The 22,053-nt window shown below is 42.7% G+C and overlaps 2 protein-coding genes across 2 annotated transcripts in view; both read left to right on the plus strand.

Annotated features, from left to right (window-relative positions):
* Positions 1–22,053, plus strand: part of pcloa (piccolo presynaptic cytomatrix protein a) — a 52,276-nt gene that overhangs the window by 2,262 nt on the left and 27,961 nt on the right. The window contains exons 2-5 of the mRNA XM_014982405.2: positions 1,623–2,667; positions 5,478–6,470; positions 15,095–15,298; positions 17,941–22,021. Coding sequence (XP_014837891.2) covers positions 1,623–2,667; positions 5,478–6,470; positions 15,095–15,298; positions 17,941–22,021 — 6,323 coding nt within the window. The remainder of the gene's footprint in view (positions 1–1,622; positions 2,668–5,477; positions 6,471–15,094; positions 15,299–17,940; positions 22,022–22,053) is intronic.
* On the plus strand, positions 15,314–17,874 carry LOC148152501 (uncharacterized; the record flags this gene model as incomplete). Its single annotated transcript, XM_088003517.1, has 2 exons — positions 15,314–17,600; positions 17,837–17,874. Coding segments are annotated over 2 exons (2,325 nt in total), but the record flags the coding sequence as incomplete, so codon positions are not given.

Raw genomic sequence — 22,053 nt, forward strand, 5'->3', positions numbered from 1 at the left:
TTTTAAATTAAGTTGGCAAACGACAGTCGCTCTGACTCGCATCCAGATAGTCTTCTTATACATATTTTCAAAAACTGGACAAAGCTGAAGTATTAAACGAGTCTTACATTTTGGAACAAGATGAACTTAATTTACCCACAGACCATCTTCTTATAGTCATTACACAGACACGTCATAGTCATCAAATTAAAAACATTTCTGGGTAATTCTCTCAAAATTCAGTGTTCCTTTTCGTTCACTCGGTAGATTGTACAGTGTTCTTTACTTAGTAATTTACTACTTGCATAGTAACCAGTGTACTGTTATACTTAACAAAGCCTTTAAATACTGTTTTAATTCATGATCTCCATATAATATAAGAAATCCCGACACTATGGTTATCTGTGCAGGGTTGCATATTAAATGTATATTCAATGGATATTTAATTAAACTATTAGTATGATTAATATATTTCCTAAGTATTTCACTGAATTTAAGTGTTTCATGTTGAATTGAATGTTCCAGGGACGTTGAATGTGTGCAAGTATTAAACTTGGCCTAAGGATAATGATCTGTGTAGATAACCTGCAACTGGTCATTCATTCGGTCAGTAGACTCTCGGAGCCCCCACGCTAGGAGGGACCCTGAACACGCCCAAAGTTCACTCACCATTCTGACCAGCCCTCCATTGTTCGGCTGCTACCCTTTACAGTACCATATTACTCAGGCGTGCTATGAAAACAATCAGATATTATATTCATTGCAACATTAAACTTTTACTGCCAGAGAACATTATTTAATTACACCACAGCATCCAAGGATCTTCTCTGCAGCAGCAACCAATGCAAGTGTGTGTCATAAACATGCACCGTCATGCTTTAATCAGTGGCAGCCAATTGGTCCATTAGCTTCCACTGATGCACTTCTCTAAAGTTCCACTTCCACTTGGCATGCGCTGCATTCTGTGTTCAGGTTGGGTTTACGGGCCCCGTCGCTTTGTCCTAACATTCAGGCTACAACCAACCGCTTCTCAGTCTCTGTCTACTGTCCACACTCCGTGTCGTTCGCCAGTATTTGTGTTTCCGTCAGCTGTTTGTTCTCTACAACCTTTTCGAGGTCGTACGAGAAAAAGTGGATTTATATTTGTAAATCTGTTGTTTTTTTGTTTTTTTTCCTTTGAATGTTTTAATGATTAACCCTTTTCATTTTATTGCACTACTTTGTGTTGTGAATCCTAGTGAGCTTAAAGTTGGAGGTTGGAACAAGACTAAATGTAAAAAAAATAAAATAAAATTCAAGGGCTTTGGATACTTCTGCAAGGCGCTGTACAAAAGGTCATGTCTCTGATAATCAAATAAGAAATTGTTGTATTTTCTGTTTGTTGGTTTAATGTTTGGTGTAGTTTTAGAGGATGGGACTTGTTGTCATGGCGAGTGTGAATGAGTCAGCAGAAACAGACATGGCTAGCAAATTGCTGTTCCTTTTAATGAAGTTTAAATGTTAAATGTTGTAAAGTCGGATATAAAATTTAACCAGCAGCACTATCAACCTGTTTTAGTTTTGTGTTGCTTGCATTTCTTTTATTGGGTTCTTTTACTTGTAAATATAACAAGGATTGCTTTGTTTCTGTTTTTTTTTTTCAGACCTTCAGAATCTGATGCTCACCAGCAGGTAGGAGCCTCCAGGGGCCCTGCAGGTCTAAGTAAGAGTCGAACCGTAGACGCCTTCAACCAGGGTCCGCCTGGCAGGCCCACACCAGGCCGCAGCCCCTCGTCCTTAAGCCTCTTTGAATCCAGATTCCGGCAGGAGCCAAAAGGCCCGGAGACTAAATCGTCCGGCATGTTTGGCTCCAGCTTCCTCAGCGGGGCCAATCCCCTCAGCGCCGTGTCGTCAATGACGTCCTCCATCTCATCTATGGGCGACGCCGTCAACATTCCCAAGTTTGGACTGTTCGGGGACGAGGAGGAGGGCGATGCGACGGCAAAAGTGGAAAACAAGCAGGGGGGGAAGCCACTGGGGAAGGGCCCCCAGCAGGGTCAGGGACCAAAGGGACCACAGCAGGCAGGACCCCCAAAGCCAGGTCAAGGCCCCCCTGGACAGGCACCGAGGCAAGGTCAGGGTGCACCCGGTCAGGGACCGAAATCAGGTCCTCCAGGTCAAGGCCCACCTGGTCAGGGGCCGAGGCAAGGTCAAGGTGCACCCGGTCAGGGACCAAAATCAGGTCCTCCAGGGCAAGGCCCACCTGGTCAGGGGCCGAGGCAAGGTCAAGGTGCACCCGGTCAGGGACCAAAATCAGGTCCTCCAGGACAAGGACCACCTGGTCAGGGGCCGAAATCTGGTCAAGGTCCTCCTGGCCCAGGACCAAGGCAAAGTCAGGGGGCCAAATCAGATCAAGGACCACCTGGTCAGGCCCCCAGACAAGGTCAAGGGCAAGGGCAAGGTGGCCCACCACAACAAGGACCTGGAAAACCTGGACCAAAAGCTCAAGGGCAGCCGGGCCCCATGCCAGCAAAGGGTTCAGTGGCCCCCAGGCAGCAGGCAGCTGGAAAGCCTGCAGATGGACTCTGTCCGCTGTGTAAAACCACCCAGCTCAACACCGGATCTAAGGAGCCACCTAATTACAACACCTGCACTGAGTGCAAGAACCAGGTCTGCAGCCTGTGTGGCTTCAGCCCACCAGACTCGGCGGTAAGACCCTGACAGCTTTTCTTTCTTTTACTGTAGTTGTATTTTTCTTAAAATTAAAAAATAGATAAATAAATAATTCAAATGGTTAATCATGTCCTGGCCGATGAGCTAAAGTGAGATAACTTTGTGATTGTTGTCTACATGTACTGCCGGGAGCTTTCCAATTCTCAAAAGGTCACAGATAATACCGCCACAGATTTCATAATGGATTATACACAGGTGTGAGCGATGCCATGCATGTAGAAAAGACAATGATTTTATTCTGGCATTTCTTGTTGAAAAAACAAAAACCATTAATCATGCACTGGCATTGCTGTTTGCATTACATGCTAAACGGCAAGAATAAGACCCCCAAAATGTGCAAAATGTATCAGTTTGATTCAAGTTTATCAGTTTATGAATCATATTTATTTGCCAATATTGAGCGAACTCAAACAAAACTTTGAGGAAAGATAATGAATATAAAGGAACAATATGTACACATATCTGCAGTCATTTTTTATTATAGTCATCATTGTTAGAAAATACCTAGTTAGAAATTATGTAAAAAGAAAAAGATTTTAAAAATGTATTAAGGATACACACACACACACACACACACAAGAAAAACACTGACCAGGAACTGGAATTTGAATACTTTTTCTTAATTATCTCTGCTTCAAATGTTAAAACACCTGAAAGTGTGTGTAGTTCGGCTCTTTTGAGTTTTCTGAAAGGTTAGAATTATTTTTTACACATGAAGGGCAATAATCTTTAATTTATGTTTTATTTCAAAATTGAAATCTCAGTTGTGGAACTAGTGACATATTTTTTTTTTTTCTTTATTTTGTTTTAAGTGTTAGAGGGGGAGAAAAAAAATCAGATTCAGTCAGACCTTGAATTCAGTAAGAGCAAGAAAGAAAAAAAAAACAGCCAGACTAGTGCATATCTAATAAATGTTGCAAATTGTACAAACGGATCATTCAAATAAAAACTGGTTATGATGCTCAATTTGAAGCTACAGCAGAGTCCAGTATGTCGGTCCTCCCTGATCCAAAAGAGGACATGTCGCTTACAAGAGCAACACACATGATCTGGGAAGCAGAGTGGCCATATGGACTTGGGGAATGTTGATCAAGGTGACTCATATCATGGCCACAGGAAGGAACTCTGCCAGCGAGTGACGACATTCACTCACACATGAACTGTAAATGCTGGTTGGTCAGGAGTTAAACCTGCTTTTGTGGAACCATTCTTTAAGACATTCTTCTGTGTGGATCAACAAGGACATTCTTTTCTTTCTTTTCTTTTTTTTTTGCCTTTTAAGATGTCAAACACACCAACATACGAGTAGCAAATGGGTATGCACACATTGTTGTTTTTCTAGATGGTGATCAAACCGTCAACAGCTGGCTCTTTCAACACTGTGCTTGGCACGCTGTGGAAACCAAAAGAGATGGCCAAACACTAAACAAAAGGCTCTGGCCTCCATTCTTTTTTCTTTTTCCGAGACAGGTGTTTGGTTCTGTAACGGTAGACACTATGAAAGCCAACCACTTTAGTGCTAATATTTACTAGAACGCAACCAACTGCTTGCTGTTCTGATTAATTATGGAACTGTTGCGAATTTTGGATTGTTTTTTCAAGATGGAAATCGGTTACCCAGCAACGGAATCAAGCATAATTGGAAACACCGATTTCATAAGTGAGCTGTATTTATAAAGCACTTTTCACCGGATGGAATGTCACATAAAGATTTAGAGTGAAAACGAAACACAGAAAAATAGACAAAACAGATGGAAAGCAATAAAAATCTAAAAGTCAGTAAACATAGTAATTGGGAGTTTATAACTGACTATCTAAATGGCTGCTTAAAAATATATCTTCAATTGAGATTAATCAGGGTAAGGAGAATATTAGGGAATTCCACAATTTATAGACGTTACGAGTTCAAATGAGCCATCACCTCGTATCCTAAAATTAGTTTTTGGGACCACAAGTGGTAACTTTCTGGCTGACCTTCGAAACCTGTTGTTCAAGGAATTTTATGACCACAAACATCAGTGTGACAAGCCTGTAGACATTTAAGTTATGTTGTGGTTCGTTTCTTGGGGACCGGGATGACGATGGAGGGAACCTCACACAGCTCCAAAGACTTGTTAAATCTGAGGATGCGGGCGAGTTGGTCAGCACCGGCTTTCAGGCAGAATCAGGAAAGCTTTACTGGTCTTGTAACGCCGAAAAAACCTGTTTACACCTTTCTCAGTGCAGGCAGGAAGTCATGGGGGAGCGGAGCGAGTTGTGGAGTTGTTGGTATAAGGGTCCATGTAATCGTTTTTTGTGTGAGAGTGGGTTGCGGGTAAGTGGGTTAGAGGTGCCAATGATTGGATTTAAAACTTGCAGAAGAAGCTGTCAAGGTCTTCAGCCCATCGTGGAGCGAGATTGTCACAGCGTGTAGTGATGGGTCCCTATAGGTAGCGATGTTGATCAAGCTCCTCCAAACTGCAGCAGGGTCGATAGCTGAGAAGCTGTTCTTTAGAAAAGATATATGAATAGGTTTGCAAGGCACTGTGTAAGCATGAACACACCACTTCCTCTCACAGCAGTTTTTAAAAATGTGATTCAATTATATCTAACTCGTCATGGTTACATGTTGTACACCAGGCCTTCTGTATATGAGGGTTATGGTGCTCGATGCAGCTGTCCCAGGTTTTGATTCCTGATTCTGTGCAATTGGTTTTTCTCTCTTCCTGCCCATTGTCTTGTCAAGCTACTAATGAACAAAGGTCACAAAAACCACAACATCTGACTTGTCTTCCTTTCATTTGCAGGGTAAAGAGTGGCTTTGCCTGAACTGTCAGATGCAGCGAGCAATGGGAGGCATGGATCCTCCTGGCATGTCAAAGCCCATGCAAGGCTCTGGCCCACCCTCGCCTCAGCGAGGCGGCAAGCCCGGAAAGCTGCTGATAAAACAGCAGAGCACCTCCGACCAAGGGCTGACACCGCCAACGACACCAAGGCAGAAATCCCCATGTTCCTCATCTCCTGGACCCCTTTCTCCAGGCTCCTCATTGGCAGGGTCGCCCAAGATTGACCCCAAAACGGGGCGTCCCATTCAGCAGAGGTCCAGCCCTCAGCAGTCCCCAGCTAAAGCCAAACAAGAATCGAGTTTCTTTGGGGGTTTGGGCGGCATCAGCTTAGGAGGGCTAACGGATTCGGCTAAACCCCCCGCAGTGGCCGCGCAAGCGTCGGAGTCGGTTACGGGGAAACTATTCAGTGGATTTGGTGGGCTGATGGAGTCATCGAAGCCTCCCACACAGGCTGCGCCAAAACAAGAAGAATCCGTGGCTGGAAAGCTGTTTGGGGGTCTGGGAGGGCTGACGGAGTCAGCGAAACCTCCTGCCGCTGCATCTCAAATGTTCAGCTTCGGCTCATCGCTTCTGAGCTCAGCCACCACTCTTGTCTCTGGAGAGGAAACCAAAGCACCTGAGTCTCCGCCTGGGTCACCCGACTCCGGACCAGGTTCTCCTCCTGACTCTCCTTTCTCTGCACCCGGATCTCCACCAGACTCCGACTCTGCTCCGGACACCCCGCCTGCCTGGTCCAGAGAGCCCCCCAGGCGCGCAGCCACAGAGCAGGAAGAGAAGTCCACAGCGGCTGAGTCTGCTCAGTCTGAAACTTCAGTTGCCAAGGGAAACTGCCCTCTCTGTAACTTGGAGCTCAACGTTGGATCATCAGACGCCCCCAACTACAGTGTGTGCACCGAGTGCAAGAAGAACGTGTGCAATCTGTGCGGATTTAATCCTAATCCTCATATAGGCAAGGTAGGAAAGCTATTTATTACAGAAGTACTTTCCATCTTAACTACGCCTTTTGCTTTTTAAACAAAGTACATATTCTTGTTGTTTTTCTATTTTGTTCCTTCTAGACATGTCAAACCTTTGGGTGTTTCATGAAAGTTGCCCACTACAGAGATGGAATTAGAAGTTTTCAGGGTTTCATTTTCCACATGAGCATCTTCCAAAACACTTTTAATCAGGATATTGTGATTACCTAACTACATTGTTATTCCTCAACACTTGCATATCTATTCAATAGTTTAATGCACTGCATCTACACCTTATTAGTTTTGGGCTTTTGATAATCGATTTGAATTTCTTTTTATAGGATAGAATGATTATTCAACTAAAAACGTAAACATTTTCAAAACTAAAACTGAATTTACTCCAAGATTATGCACACAGGCTCAGAAATATATACTCCAGGTTTAATTTTATAACATGTACATGTGTGTTGACGGGGAGTGATCACAGTTAATCATTTGAGTTTGGTAAACTGGCAGGATGTGGTTGCTGCTAGCTTCGATTTATTTTTGTCTTTATGTAATCTGCTGCATATTTATAGCTCTCCTGGAATTCTTCCGTAACGGGAAGTAGAACTAAAATGGAATTAAAACCGTTACTATTTCCATCCAACATTTGTTTTTTCTTACCTTTTAAAATTGGGTTGTTTAGCATGTCTTTGTCAAACCAACCTGGTACTTGAAAATATCACGCATATTTATCTTAAACTGACATAAAAATCTTTAATTTGTTAGGTATTCTGCCATTGATGCTTAAATTTTTTTTCAGGCATTTTTAAAAAAATTCTTCAGTATGGAAAATTTTGAAATGAATCTAGTTTGAATTCTTCACACTGAAAAATTCAGAAACTTCAAAAATAATCACAGGCTATAATCTTTCCATTATAAGACTTATTTTCGTCAAATACCTGACACATTTATTGACACTCAAACTGTTTTTCACTTCATTTGCTTCATTAGTTTCTGCAAATCTCTAAGACAACCTTTAGATTCTCGTTTCATTCCCAGCACATGACCTGAGTGACAGAAAGTATGTTTTCTGTTCAAGAATCACAAGTAGGGAGTTTTGGGGAAAACCGAAGACCTAGACTGGAAATTTCACAAAGGGTGTGAGCAGCACATACATTAGTTTGACTGACAGCAGTAATGCTCTGATTTGATTTTTATTTTTATTTTTTTTACCCCAAGAATGATCTGTCTGATATTATACTGTCAGGACAAAGTTGGAATTTTAACAAAATAAGATTAAGATTGGGCATTTTGATAACAAACATGGTGTAAAAACAATGGACCATCAGTGGAAAACATTCTGATGCCTGCAGTTAAGCATGGAAGGGTATCTGTGATGCTAAGGGCCAGTTTCTGTTCCAAAGACCCGGGGGCCTCCAAAAAGGTCCAGCACTTTATGTAGGTGTACTTCAGAGTGGAATATTTAAGACTAGTTTTTAAAAATACATATATACTTATATCTACTTAAGCGTAGACAGTTCATCTTATTGAACCCTTACCCGTACCGTGTCATTTTCACTTTGAGCTCAGAGGATATTTTGCTTTGCCACCACTTAACTCCAGATGGGCATCCAGACTTCATAAAGCTTTTCCTTATCGCCACCTAGTTTCCGTTCACCTATGACACAGCTGAACCTCTAGGTGGATTTTTAAATCCAACTTGTGGGGGGGGGAGAGGCGGAACAAATGAACAGCATACAGAATGTTCTGCACACAAGACTGTCGTTGAGCCATCTAACCCCCCACGCAGTGTGTGTCACCTCTGTGTCACTCGCTGTCGTCACGTCAGCTGCCAGCAAAGGTTGACTCGCTGACGCACGTGAGGGCGTGGCTGTGGGTACATGGAATAGGAGCCAGGATATTTAACTGCAGGTTTTTTTTTTTTTTTTTTTTTTTGTAAGCGGAACTGTGGAACACTGAATGGACGCGTGACTGGTGACGCCTCACCTGTTGTAGGTGTGATGTTGTAAGTGGCTACGTTGTCAGCACGCCTCGGATATTTATGCTTCATGTTGTCTTTTTGTCGAGATAAATTACGGTGAGCGCGCGTGCATATCGCCACGTGCGTTGCGGAGGCAGGGGGGGGTGGGGGTATGTGGATTTCCTTAAAAGATTTAAAGGGCAGCAGGATGTTTGTCATCTCCTCTCAGGCTTCATTGTCTTCTTGTCTAAATCCCCAACAATGCAACTCGAACAGGCCAACAACACATCTGATTTTGATTCTGTGATATTTTTGTCATTTCACACTGTTATATCCTTTTTTTGTTGTTTATCTGTGAGCTATCATTTGAGCTATTTCTGTGCTTCTTACTGCCATCTATTTTTGTCCTGCTCTTCTTCCCCCACCGTCTCCCCTTTTTTGTTTTTGATGTAAGGGGATCTCTGTAAAAGTATGCCTGGCGCTGAGCAACAATGTTCCTCCAGATCAGACTTCATGTCATGTTGGCCTTTTCAGTAACGAGAGCGCGTGTCGGAAGAGCCTTGCGTAAGACGGGAGTGGCACGACTTTGCTAACGAGCACGAATCAAAGAGTTGGAGTGTTTCATCTCGTCTCACCATCGGCGAGAAAATCTACAGCTACGCTTCAGTTTTTATCAGACGGCGGTCTCACTGCCATGGCCTTTAAAACATCGGGTTTTAAAGGCGGGACAGGGATGTTTGGTTGGACATTAATAATTGACCAACTCTACTGCAGGTATTACATATGGATTTCAAAATGCCGTTCATCATGATGTGCACTCTTGGGGAGGAGGGGAAGAATAAATGATGGCAATGAACTTCCCATCATTGCTACTCGAGTTTTGCCCCGAAGATTTGGAAATATTGAAAGTATGAACTTATTAGTACATTTCTGCAGCTGAAATTTACTCACAGAAATAATGGTTACATTTTTTTGTCTAATTGCCAATATCACAACTGACACCCCTAAAATATGTGTTTAATTTGATTGTTATCGAGGAAGTTTAATGGGGTGAAAATGTGGGAAAAGTTGGACACCTATGTCGTATTCCTTTCTTCAAAGGAAAGGAAACAAAAGTAAGCTTATCTTTAAAAAATCAGGGAATTTCTAGAACAAAAACATGCTGCTCACCTAGACCTTCCCATGTGGAGACTCAGAGATAAAAACTAAATTTGGACAAAAAAGGCCATGTTTCTATCCATTTTACGGAAAGATCTAAAAAGGTAAAAAGTTTATATGAATGCTTTTGAGAATTATGCAGTTTGACTAAATATCAATAAATGGCTCGCCCATCGTTGGTGTCATTGCTAAAATTCAGTTATTCGTACATCTTTTTACTCTATTTCTCCCACATTACTTTGTTTTCCTCCTTATCGTTATTCTGCGATCACGTCCCACATTTTTCTCCCGTTCTGAACTCCCCATAATCTGCTCAGGCAGATAAAGACCAACGATACACACGCCGGCCTTTTATCATTAGTATTCTAATCGTTAATACGTCCGCTTCTTTTTGAGTATCACATAACAGGACGGTCTTTAGGTAGATCTGTTGCTGTTTATGTTTTTGTTTTTTTAATCTTTATTCACTCCATGCAGTGTTCACAGCTCTCACCATCACTTGGCCTAGAGCCTGATGTGTGCAAAAATAGTAACAGCCACAAAAGAGATCCACTAAAGCAGGAGAGGGGAGAACACGAGGGCTGCCCCCTCCCACTATCTTCTTTCTTATCACCTCTTTTAACAGTGTCATTCTGTGGGAACCATAATTTTATTGTTTGAAATGGGGAACATTTTAGTCTTTGTGGGATTCTCTTAGTTGAATTAATTAACTCATTTGGAAGGTGCAGTGCAAGCAAAAAAAAAAAAAGCCTCTTGCAAAAGTGTTCATACCTCTTAAGGTGGGATTGTTTTGTAATGTTAACACTACAAATTTCAATATATTTTAATGTCACAGAAACAGAAAGTACTACGTGGCTCTAAAGCTGAAGGAAAATGATGCATTATTTAAAAAAAATATTTGTAAAAGAAATCTGAAAAGTGCACTGTGCCTTTGTGTTCCACTCATCCGAGCAAACACTTTGGAAAAACACTGGATGTTTCCATTTTAATTACAAGTCGTATGAGGTATGCCTCTATCACTTTTGCAACATTTACCCAGGGATCTTCGAAAAACGGCAAAAACGCACTCGGACTGGATGCGCACGGCGAATGTTAAAATTAATGGGAAGTTTTGTTTTTGTCTAATATTCCAAAGGCAATACATTTTACATTCTGCACCCTGTTAATGTATTCGGCCTTTTTAGATGGACTTTTACCTGATTTGAAATGTAATAGTCACAGAAACGGATGGGAACGGGAATGAAAGATTGCTTTTTGCAACTGATGGTCATCGCGGTATTCAACAACAATATCACAGTTGTGTGTAAGCTTTCTTTTAGTATGCATAACATATTCTAAAAATACCTAAAATGTGTACATTTTAAACGGGATATGAATACTTTTGCAATGCACCTCATCTTTTTTCGGGTTTAGCAAGTGGCAATTTGGACAGTTAGCCCTCCACAAGGATTTTCCCTCATCCCCTTTCTAATGTACTAATTTCTGCATGCTTTGGGCCAGAGCCATATTTTAGCTACTGAGCATTTTGTGCCAAGGAATGGTTGCAGGGGTGAGGTGGTGGTGGTGGGGGGTGGGGGGTCAAAGCATCCAGCGTGCCAGCACTGAGCCTTCATCAGAGACTGGAGGACAGGCAGGCAGAACCTCACTGAGACTTAAAAACCCACACATTCTGGCACCAGCCTCATCTTGTTAGTACAGGCTGTTACATCCTGACTGCCGCTGCTCTCTCTTTCACTCCAACCCCCCACCCACCTATTCACATACTGGCTCTTTTTTTTTTTTTTAATGCATCCAGATGATATATGGAGAAACCAACAAAACTGCTTGGAATACGCAAAAGGTCTAAACTGCAAATAACTCTTTATGCACAAAACATAAAATGAAAGTCCAGTATATTTTTGGAGCGCTATAAGATGTGATCTTTTATATTTAGTGGATTCGTTGAAACACTTGCATACCAGTGGAATTTTGTTGTGCAGTGGCATGAGGAGTATAAACAAAATAACGTCTCGACGTAGAAATCATAAGAACAGGCCAGAGGAGAGGAGAGACGATAAGCTACTGTGACAAAAAAAAAAAAAAAAAAAGGAGCCCGAGTGAACGAAGGGGGGAGTGGGAAGGCGGCGTCATAAAAGATACGGGTATCACCCGCTGCAGCTGTAAGGAGTACAGAGCCTGACAACCTGACTGTTGTAATTTGTCTGAGCGCTCGTGACTCATATCTGTGAGTCACTTCCACTGCATTTATTGGTTAAAATTTACTGTCTGGCAAAAATCATTTCGTGAACATGAACCGTAAGATTGTTGAAGAAAAAAAAATACGATGAAGGTGTGCAAGGCAGCTTCTTGGCGCTTGGAATCACCTTTTGATCAGAGACGGAGATGTCACTTCTTCAATAAAGCTTGAACAATATCTGTTATATTGAAATGTTGCCTAGTTACTGGTGTGGGAAGCCAGAGCCAGTGCTGCGTTGCGCCGAGACGTTTCTTTGGCTTTTTGTCTGCAGTTTGATTTCTAAGGTTTAAATGAGCTTCGTTTTTGTCTCTTATTTGTTTAGGATGAAATATATTCTACTCCTTATTTAGTTTCGTTTTTCAAATAAGAAATACTTGGTGTATATTGGTAAAAGAGGACCCATTTGATCTCAGCTCACCGAACCAGATAGTGTCAACTACATCAATAGGCAAAGATCTTTTTTGGCTCGCAAAGGAGCTGAGGCTGTAATGTTCCACCAGCAGCTTGATGCATTATAATTAAGATGGAAACTCATCAGTGAGAGGAAGGGCAACAACATTCAGACTTTAATTTTATCGAAAGCTTTAGAGTTTAAAAGTGAATGAAATCACGTTGGATAAAATTCTTCTTTCTAACATTGTTCTTTTAAAAAAAAAAAAGGAGAAAAAAAAAGAAAACATACTTATTGCTGGATCTGACAGAGTTTCACAATACAATGTGCATCTCAGTTTTTATCACAATCTGCAGTATTTTGAGTTTCATTTTTCCCAAACTTGCATTTCTGTCCTGTTTGGTTGACGTGATTGTTTTCTGTGTTCCCTAATTTACTCAGCACCTTCCACCAGTGCCTCAGCTTCCTGCGTTACCCAGTTGTTTCTCATCTGCTAATTAACTCACCTTTTTTAGAATTCCAGGAATCAATCTCCCTGTCAAAAGGAGTTCTTTGGTTTTCTCATTCAGTCCAAGATCCTCTTTTATTGCCGCCAGCCTGTTTTGTTGCTTTCATGAGTTCAGTTACAATTAAATTTTGTTCTCATCATGTGCCTCGAGCCTTCATTTTGCTGTTGTGGCCTCAAAATAAAATTAGCAAAAGTCATAACAGTGCGAAAACTCCTGTCCTGTTCTTAATAAGAACAGAAACATGGCCATTCCGCCATGGAATGGCGGAATCCCATTTCCGCCATGAAAGAAAAAATAAAAGATCAACAGGAAGTCATAATTTTGACTTTCGAAGTCATAATTATAACTTTCAATCTCATAATTATGACTTCCTGTTGGTCTTTTATTTTTTCTTTCATGGCAGAAATGGGCTTCCATAGAAATGGGCTGCCACACCTGGACTACATTTATTGGAGAAATAAAAACTAACATGGATCCAAAGAAATGCAAAGGTTGTCATTGGCCTTAAAAAAGTACTTGACCCAATCTATCACAACATACTGTTTCATAAATTAGAACAGTACGGCATCAGATGATTGGTGCTTAGAAACAAGCAGTTATTTGTGCAAGTGGGTGTGTATCAATCTCATTGTTGGGACTTTTCTTGTGGGGCTCTTTAGGGGACATATTTTGATCTGAAACTAGTTATTCTGTATATAAATATGGATTTTGTATAGCCTTTGCTGATGGTTACAGACTGATTAAATGGATTAGTAAGAAGCAAATTATCACAAATTGTCAAAAAAATTATTGACTCATGGAGTAATGTCCATTCTTCTGAGTAAGTTATGAAATCTCCATCGATTTTGTGTGTGTTGCTTTTATACATGTTCAGTTTTATTTTTTTAAATTTATTTTTTAATAGCCTTGCCTTTTCTTTGGCGAAAAGTTGAAAGGAATCTATTTCTGTGTGGAGGCTGCAGTTGGCTCAGTTCCCCTCAGTAGCTCTAAGAGAGACAGTGACCAAGGGGAACGGGTAGTGAGACGTTCCCGTTGAAATTTCTCGATAACGTCGGTGACGACAGGCTCTGAGGAGGCTGGAGCTCACTAACAGCCTGAGTGAGTGTTTCTATCTGCAGCCATATCTCTCTCTACCTTTCAGTGCCTGCTCTTTCTAGTCATTTCGCCGAAAACCCCCCGCATCATGGTTCTGTGTCAGGAAGCAGTGCATCTCTATACTTTGTCCATCAACATTTTGGTTGCCTTCCCATGCTCTTATTAGAGAAATCCACATGCAGGTGTGTTAATCATTCCAAGGCATAGGCTACAACATGGCGGTTCATGCCTTATTTAATCAAGCTGAGCTGCTGCTAAATTCCCCCCTCTGTCATCGTCTTCCACCTCCCTCCTGTCTTGCTGTTTCTCCAGCTCTCCACGCCCAGAGATGGACTGCGTGACTCTGAAATTCATTTTTAGCACTAAAATCCTGTCGGGGTAGGTTATAGAAGGATGTTAGCACACTTGTCAAACTGTGAACCGAGGTATTTGTTTGCGCCTCGCGTCTACTCAAGAATATGTCGAGAGTGTGCGAGTCTGCGCTATTTTTTGATCTCCAGTCTCACCGTATTGATTGCTTATCATTTTTCCGCCTTAGCAAAGCAGCATGGGACATTGCATACCAACAATAGATCCACATCTTGAATAAAGGCACACAGGAGGGCGTTCAGTTTACGTAAAGCATCTTCCGCTAGAGTACTGTTTTACAGCAAACACGTGGGGATAGATGACACTAATGGAACAGTTGCAGCATGACAACACGGCTATAAAGACACTTCACACCAGGTGATTTCGAAGAGGGTTTTGTAGCCACCTATTGTACTTTGCATAAATAGCAAAATGTGTATTATTAGAACAAGACTCAGGGCTTTGAATGGATAATGTGCAGTTCTCCTGCCACCTTAAAGCTTAAAGTTTATACATGCGTACATATACATGTATATTTTGTATGTTGTGTTTTTCCGATGAAATGTGTTGATGCTGAGTGTATTGTTGCATATGTTTACATTTACAAATATTTACATGTTTCTAATTTGTTTTTCCTATTGAGGCTATTAGCATAAAATCCACAGCAAATGTTGGACACAAATTCCCAAAATATGACAAAAAAAAAAAAAAGCCCATCAATTGTTGTCAGGAACTCTGGTGAAATAAGTGAGCAAAAATTATTGAACACATTTACAAAAATTTATGAAATACTTAACAAAAAAAGCATTTTTTTTTGTTAATGATAACTTTGAACACCTCATGAGAAACTTGTGTCATTGTTAAGCAGATCTGGAGGCTTTGGATTTACTGAACACTTGTCATCGTGTTTGTCTTGCAGAAGGAATGGCTTTGCCTGAACTGTCAGACTCAAAAAGCAATGTCAGGCCAGCTGGGAGACGTCCCTCCACCATCCACGGCGTCCCCAAAGAAGCAAGAACCCGCTTCGCCCCCCGACCCCTCCACCACACCACTTCCTGCTGCTGTAGATAGCAAACCTGTAGCTGAACCAATAGATCCAACCCCACCTGCTACCGAGATCAAGGTAGCAAATGCATCCACACCAGTTTCACCTGAACACACACACACTCCTGTAGAGGCCGTCCCTCAGGAAACGCCTGATCCAGAAGAACTGATAACGCTCTCATTAACAGATGAATCGCCCTCTGATCAGCAGCTTTTAAATTCAGAGAGTTTAGCTGAGAAAAACTCAGACATCCCACCTGTTGAGGACAAACCGCTCAGTTCTGAGAACATAGCAGAGGACAGTCCTCCTCCTGACACAGAGCTACCTGACACTAACCAACAAACACAGAGCGCAACTGTCAGTGAAATTCTAGCAGCTGAGGAACAACAGAGTAGCTGTGCGAAAGCGGCAGAGAATCATCCTCAGTCTTACACGCAGGTTCTTAATGTTGAAGCGCAAACACAGTGTGGACCTGCCAGTCAAGTCCCAGCAGTCGAGCAACAAGGTAGCATTGACATTAGGGCAGAGGGTCTGTCTGAAACTGTTGAAGATGAAACACAAAGCCAATCGACAAATGCTGTTTTAGACACCACAGCTGACTCTGTTAAGGTAGAAACTGATTCAGACGCCGAGACTGCTCAAAGCGAGGGTGCCGCTCCCGCAGAAGATCATAAAGCCGTCGAGTCGACACCTGAGACGCTTCCAGAAGCGACAGTTGAGCCAGCTGCTTCGGTGATCCATGACACAGTCACTGAGGAGGCTTCACCTCCAGTAAAGCAAGATTCGACTGCGACCGACGGAAACGAAGAGAAAATATGTGGAGTTTCGACTGACAAACCCGGAAATATGCCAGCAGAGGTAACTCTATCAGACGCAAAGTTAGAGATCGACAAACGAGACATCACTGAAGAATCAGGGGCAGACACTGTTGCAGCACTTGTTTCTAATGATGTTACTGCAGATAATATGTCAGCATCAGAGTTGATAACCTCTGGAAATCCTGCTGCCAAAGTCGATGCAACTGACAACACAGGGGAAGCATTGCAAGCAGCACCAGCAAACGATACAGAATTAGAGATTTCTTCGGTCGTTGAAGATAAAAATTCTCCTGAAGTGTTAGAGGAAGCTGGTCAGGAAGCTGAAACAAAAAAACAGACTACAGACAAAGAAGAGGTTCCAGATGTGGTAGATGTCTCTCCTGTTGCAGCTCCATTAGAGAAAGAAACTAATGTTCAAGAGACAGCAAAAATAGAGAGCGCCGATGAAACCAAAGACTCTGAGAAAATTATTGATGACAAGAAAATTGCTCTGGATAAAACACCTAAGAAAGATAATGAACTAGTGGGAGTTGACGCTGAAGTAAAAGTAGGCACAGCAGAACCAGCAGAGGTGAAATCGGAGGAGGGGGAATCATTAAAAGAGGAGGGAATTACAAAAGAAACAGTTGATGACCAAAAAGTTATCAGAAAACATGATGAAGCGTGCTTAATTGGAGCAGTCAGCAATGATGCTGAAAATATTCTAATGGAGGTAGAAAAGGAGGTAGAAAAGGAAAGTGCTGCAGCAGTAACTGTCCCAGAGGAGATGCCGAAAGAGGATGCTCACATAAATAAAGATATACAGCAAGAAACCAAGTCGGAGGTTGTTGAAGGAAGCCCTGTTGAGACGACGATGGCGTCGTTACAGAAATCCGAAGGAAAAGAAGACTCTCCTGCTGTAGCAGAGGCTGTACCACAGACAAGAAAACAAAGCCTGGCGGATAGCACTTCAGAGATGGATGAACAGTCTGACAAAGCAGCGGTTATCTCTGATCTACCATCTGTCGAATCAAGACGGCAAGAAGCGAATGCTGCTGAGGTGCCAGTTAAAAGTGTACAACCTGTGCTAACCTCAGCCGATACCATCAAAACAACAAAACCCAGTGATGAAACCTGTGAGGAGGAAGACTGTGAGGGTGAGGCAGAAGCTGGGTTGAGTGCCACAAAATATCAAAATGACTCTGAGGAAGTTGTTGAGCCATCAGTCAAGGATAGGGAGGCAGAAACTGACAAGAAAGAGGATGAGTCACAGGCTGTCGTTGGCAGCCTGAAGGAAGCCATTTCAGTATCTGAAGCAAGTGCAGTGTGTGACAAAGATTGCAATACAGTGTTTGATGCAGAAGTGAGCTCCACTTCAGAGAAGCGTGAAGCTTCAGACCATGTGCCTGCTGTAGTACCTTCAATCCCATTAGCAGAATCTGTAATCCAGTCTGTAGTTAGTGAGCACGATGCCGGTTTGAAGGAGGAAGGCACGGAGGAGCAAATGGATGCAAAAACTAAGCCTGTGGAAAAGCATGGCGATGACGATGCAGTTCCTGAGGTGACCATAATGTCTAGCGAGCGTAGCAGTAGATCCTTAAACCCTTGTGTATTTCTGCTATATTTTCTAAATTGGGTGTAGAAACTAATAGCATATAGGAGATGGAAATAGTTATCAGTGTTGAATTTTAGTTGAAAATAGCTAAAGTCTTTCAAACATAGTCGAATGTATTTGTAATATGTTTTAGAACATGTGCTTTAATATAGTCAACCAAATGTTTTTTTGATTAAAATTTTTTTTTGCAACTTTTCATTACAGTATGTAAGAAAAAAGCCGTCCCCGTACAAGAATACTGAAAAAAAATTTTTTGAAAAAGATTGTTTACTGCCAAAAGTAACAATGAATTTCTTTCTATTTACCAGATCAAACAAGAGGAGACCTTGAAACAGCCTGAGTTGAAAGAAGCTAAAGAAGACAATCTCACAAGCCCATCAGACCTGGCAAAACTAGAAAGCTCTGTGCTTCCCATTCTAGAGGCCCAGGTAGACACAGAGCAGGAGGAGAAACAGACCGATACTTTAAAGACCAGACGCAAATTGGAGGTTCTTCCTCTCTCACCCGATTCGCCCAGTTCAGAAGAGGATAAAGACCTTTCAGAGAAGAATGCCAAAAGTACTGGAAAGAAAAAGCTTCTTGTGCCAATTGATGTCAAGGCAGATTCCCTGGACGACAGCAGCGAAAGTTTTGGAAAAGAAAGCCCGATGTCCGGAGATGACGAGGAGTTCATCAGGAAACAGATCATAGAAATGAGTGAGAATGAGGACGCCTCTCCATCGGACGAAGAAAGCTTAGTCAGGCGAAAGATTAGAGGTGATGAGAAGAAGCCAAATGAGGAGAAGAAAGAAGAGAAAAGCATATCAGGAAAAACAAGACGGCTAACTAAGAAAACTACTATTAGTCCCGATGATGATGATGATGTTCAGGAATTCACAGTGTCAGCCGACAAATCTGATATTATCAAAGAGGATGAGAAAGAACAAAAAGAAGAGGAAGATCAAAGAATTTCTGCACCCCGCAAGTTACAAACTTTTGAGCTGAATGTAACCAGCAGCCCTATTTGTATACCTAGTGCAGATGGAGAGCCTGAAATAGAAAGTCTAACAGACTCTCCAGATGATCGGTCTCGGGGTGAAGGGTCATCTAGTCTACATGCATCTAGCTTCACTCCTGGAACATCGCCGACGTCTCTTTCATCCATGGATGAGGATAGCGACAGCAGCCCAAGTCATGTTCGTATCGGTGAGGGTAAACAGCACAGAAAAGCCAAGCACCGACAAACTGGGCAAATGCTACCAACTATTGAAGACTCATCCGAGGAGGAAGAGTTAAGGGAGGAGGAGGAACTTCTCAGGGAGCAAGAAAAGCAAAAGGGCTCAGGAAAAAAGTCCAAGAAAGACAAGGATGAGATTCGGGCCCAAAGAAGGCGAGAGCATACAAAGACACCTCCGAGTAACCTTTCTCCAATTGAAGATGCCTCACCAACTGAAGAACAGAGACAGGAAGCCGAAATGGAGGAGATCAGGCGGTCGTCCTGCTCCGATTTTTCCCCCAGTATTGAATCAGATCCTGAAGGATTTGAGATCCATGCCGCAAAAATTGTAGAAGTGCAAAAAACATATCGGCTGCCTATATCTGTATCTCTTCACTCCCCAACAGATGATCAAAACACTGATAAATCTCAGAAGAAAGCTCTCAAATCTGCTGATGAGGCCTATGAAGAAATCATGCTAAAGGCTAAATCCCCAACAGTCGACACAGGTGAAATTCAAGCAGAAAAGGAAACGGTATATGGTGGCATGCTTATCGAAGACTATGTTTATCCATCTCTTCTTGACAATTCTTTTGATCGGGAAGAGACGGAGAAAATGTCTGTTCCTGTTGAACCCAAAAAACTGAGATCGCCCGATGAAGTTTATGAGGACATGATCAAGAAGAGAAAGGAATTCATGCAGCTAGAACAGGAATATGAAAATATAAAGCCAAAAAATGAAGCTCCTAATCCAAAAATTGTGTTTCAACCAGCTGAAAGCACCTTCCTACAAAGCGACACGGTGACATTAGGCAAAGACGGGAAGCCACTGTTGGATGCCGAAGCAGCCTACGAGGAGTTGATGAAAAGAGTTCTAACTCCAGGAACAAGCCCAACTCAGCCTGAGCCAGGAATTGAAAGTACTTCATCAAAAAAGGTTCTTCACCCTATTCCAGACTTAAAGGTAACACAATGCTCTTCTGGAGAGTTATCCTCTGATGATGAAACTACAGTTAAAAAGGAACAGGTGGTGACGGGAACATCAGATATAACATCAGAAAAGCAATCTCAACATGTAAAAGAAGTATCTGAGATGTGCCCTTCAACCACAACAGAACAGACAGAACAGCAGCCCGACAATGAAACCTCTACTTCTCAGGTTGAACTTGTGGACCTTTCTAGTACTGTTCCGAGATCATCAGCTTCTGTTATTGCTAATGTGTCACCGCTACCAACAGTCCCCCAATACACACCTAGTATATCTAGTGTAGTGTCAACAGCTCCCCCTGTGCCCCCTAAGCCAAATATTTTGCGCCGGGCTAATTCTCAGGAAAAAGGAGAAGAACCTGTTGCACCACCCCAGCCTCCTCCCACTCCACCAAAACCCACAGTTTTTCCCAGGAAAGCCCCAGTTCCGCTTCCACCTCAGGCTTCAGCACCTGTGAAAAAATCTGAGCCGGTGACTATGACGTCACCCCAAGGATCGCCTGTTCGACAAGTTGTTACTCCAACGTACAAACCTCATATTCCACCTCCTGTTCCTCCAAAGCCAGCTATTCATGGGATTGTGGACAGTCACAGACCAGCTCATGGTGTCAAACCACCAATTGCACCAAAGCCTGGTTCACAGCCACCTTCACCTGCTCATGCCCCTCTTCCAACAAGACCTACGGTACTTCCCACTGGTCCAAATGACTCAGTCCTTAATTTGAGCCCCTCTACAGAGGGCAAGACATTTCAACCTTCACCAAAGTCTCCTTCTTCCCCAAGATATGCCAGCAATCTTCGTGACACGTATGTAGTCATCACACTGCCATCCCAGCCTAGCTCTCCAGTTGACAATGTCACAACTCAAGCCCCCTCCGGTCCTGGACCGGCGTCTCCCTCAAAGCAGGGTCAGCATGAGGGTTATTATCAACCACAGCCTCAACACCCATATCCAAAGCAAAATCAACAGCAACCAACCCCTTCTCCTCAGACAACCAGAGTGCCTCTGGCGTATACACGTGTCACAGAGTCTATTGAAAAACAAGAGATTTGCAGCCCAGAGAAACATGTTTCTAGTTCTTGTCACATAATTGAGGCCATATCTGCTTCAGCACAGCCATCTGTTATGCCTAACCTCATATCACAAGTGGTTACTACAGAAGTTCAAAGAACCACTGTCTCCGTTGTTCATGAAAGAACACCACCGCCAGTACCAGCTCCAAGAGCAACTGGTGTCCCAATGTCAATGGAGAAACCTAAGCCTCAAATACTAGCACAGACTGAAACGGCCTCTCTTCCCTCTGAGGTGGTAGATCTTAGAACTGTTAAGGTTGATTCAGATTCAAACATGAATGGCGTTGATCTGTCCACTGCTCCAGATTCAAGACGCCAGTCTTTTGTGAGTGATGTCAGTCGCCACACCAGTGCAGTGCAATCACCTGTGGTCAACCTCAGCACTGAATCCTCCACTGTTTCAATAGTGACTGACAGCATCACTATTGTGACCTGTTCTGCCACAATACAGCAATGTGACAACATAGAAGTTTCTCAAGTCTCATCCGTTCCCCTTCAGTTGACAAAAAATAAGGCTTTTGAACCCGTTTCTCAAATTGTATATCGACCTGTTGAGTCTCAGCCCTCCACTCTTGCAACAGCAGAAATCCCAATTAACCTTTCGGTTGGATCGAATACAGGTGCAGTAGGTTTCCAAGCCATGCCAGTCACTTCTTCAGTCCCTCCTGTGGCAACCTGTGTTGCCAACGGATTAACTACAGGAAGAACCACAGTGGCAGGAGCTGTTGATCTTAGTACCTCAAAACCTTTCAATACTTTGGTATCGGTTGACGTGACATCTGCAGACGTGTTTACAACCGTAATCGCAGATGACGGCAAACCAGTGGATCTAACAGCAGGGAAGAGAGCTGTGTGCTGCGATGTTGTGTACAAGCTGCCATTTGCAGGAAGTTGTGCAACTCAGCAGCCCACCACGCCTCTGCCTGAGGATCGTTTTGGATATCGTGACGACCATTATCAATTTGACCGAACACCTTATGGCATGAGAGGGTTTGGTGGAATTAAGCCCTCCATGTCGGACACCAATCTTGCAGAAGCTGGGTTATTCATGTACAAGAGTAAGAACAGTTATAATTTCAGTGTCACAACAGAGGGAGCAGTAGATCTGACCTCAGCGAAGATATCGGATGCAGGTCAGTGCAGTGACATTGCGGATCTGTCACTT

Source organism: Poecilia mexicana, unplaced genomic scaffold (genome assembly GCF_051168715.1).
Source record: "Poecilia mexicana isolate PSO_F unplaced genomic scaffold, ASM5116871v1 scaffold_23, whole genome shotgun sequence".
Taxonomy (NCBI): Eukaryota; Metazoa; Chordata; class Actinopteri; order Cyprinodontiformes; family Poeciliidae; genus Poecilia; species Poecilia mexicana.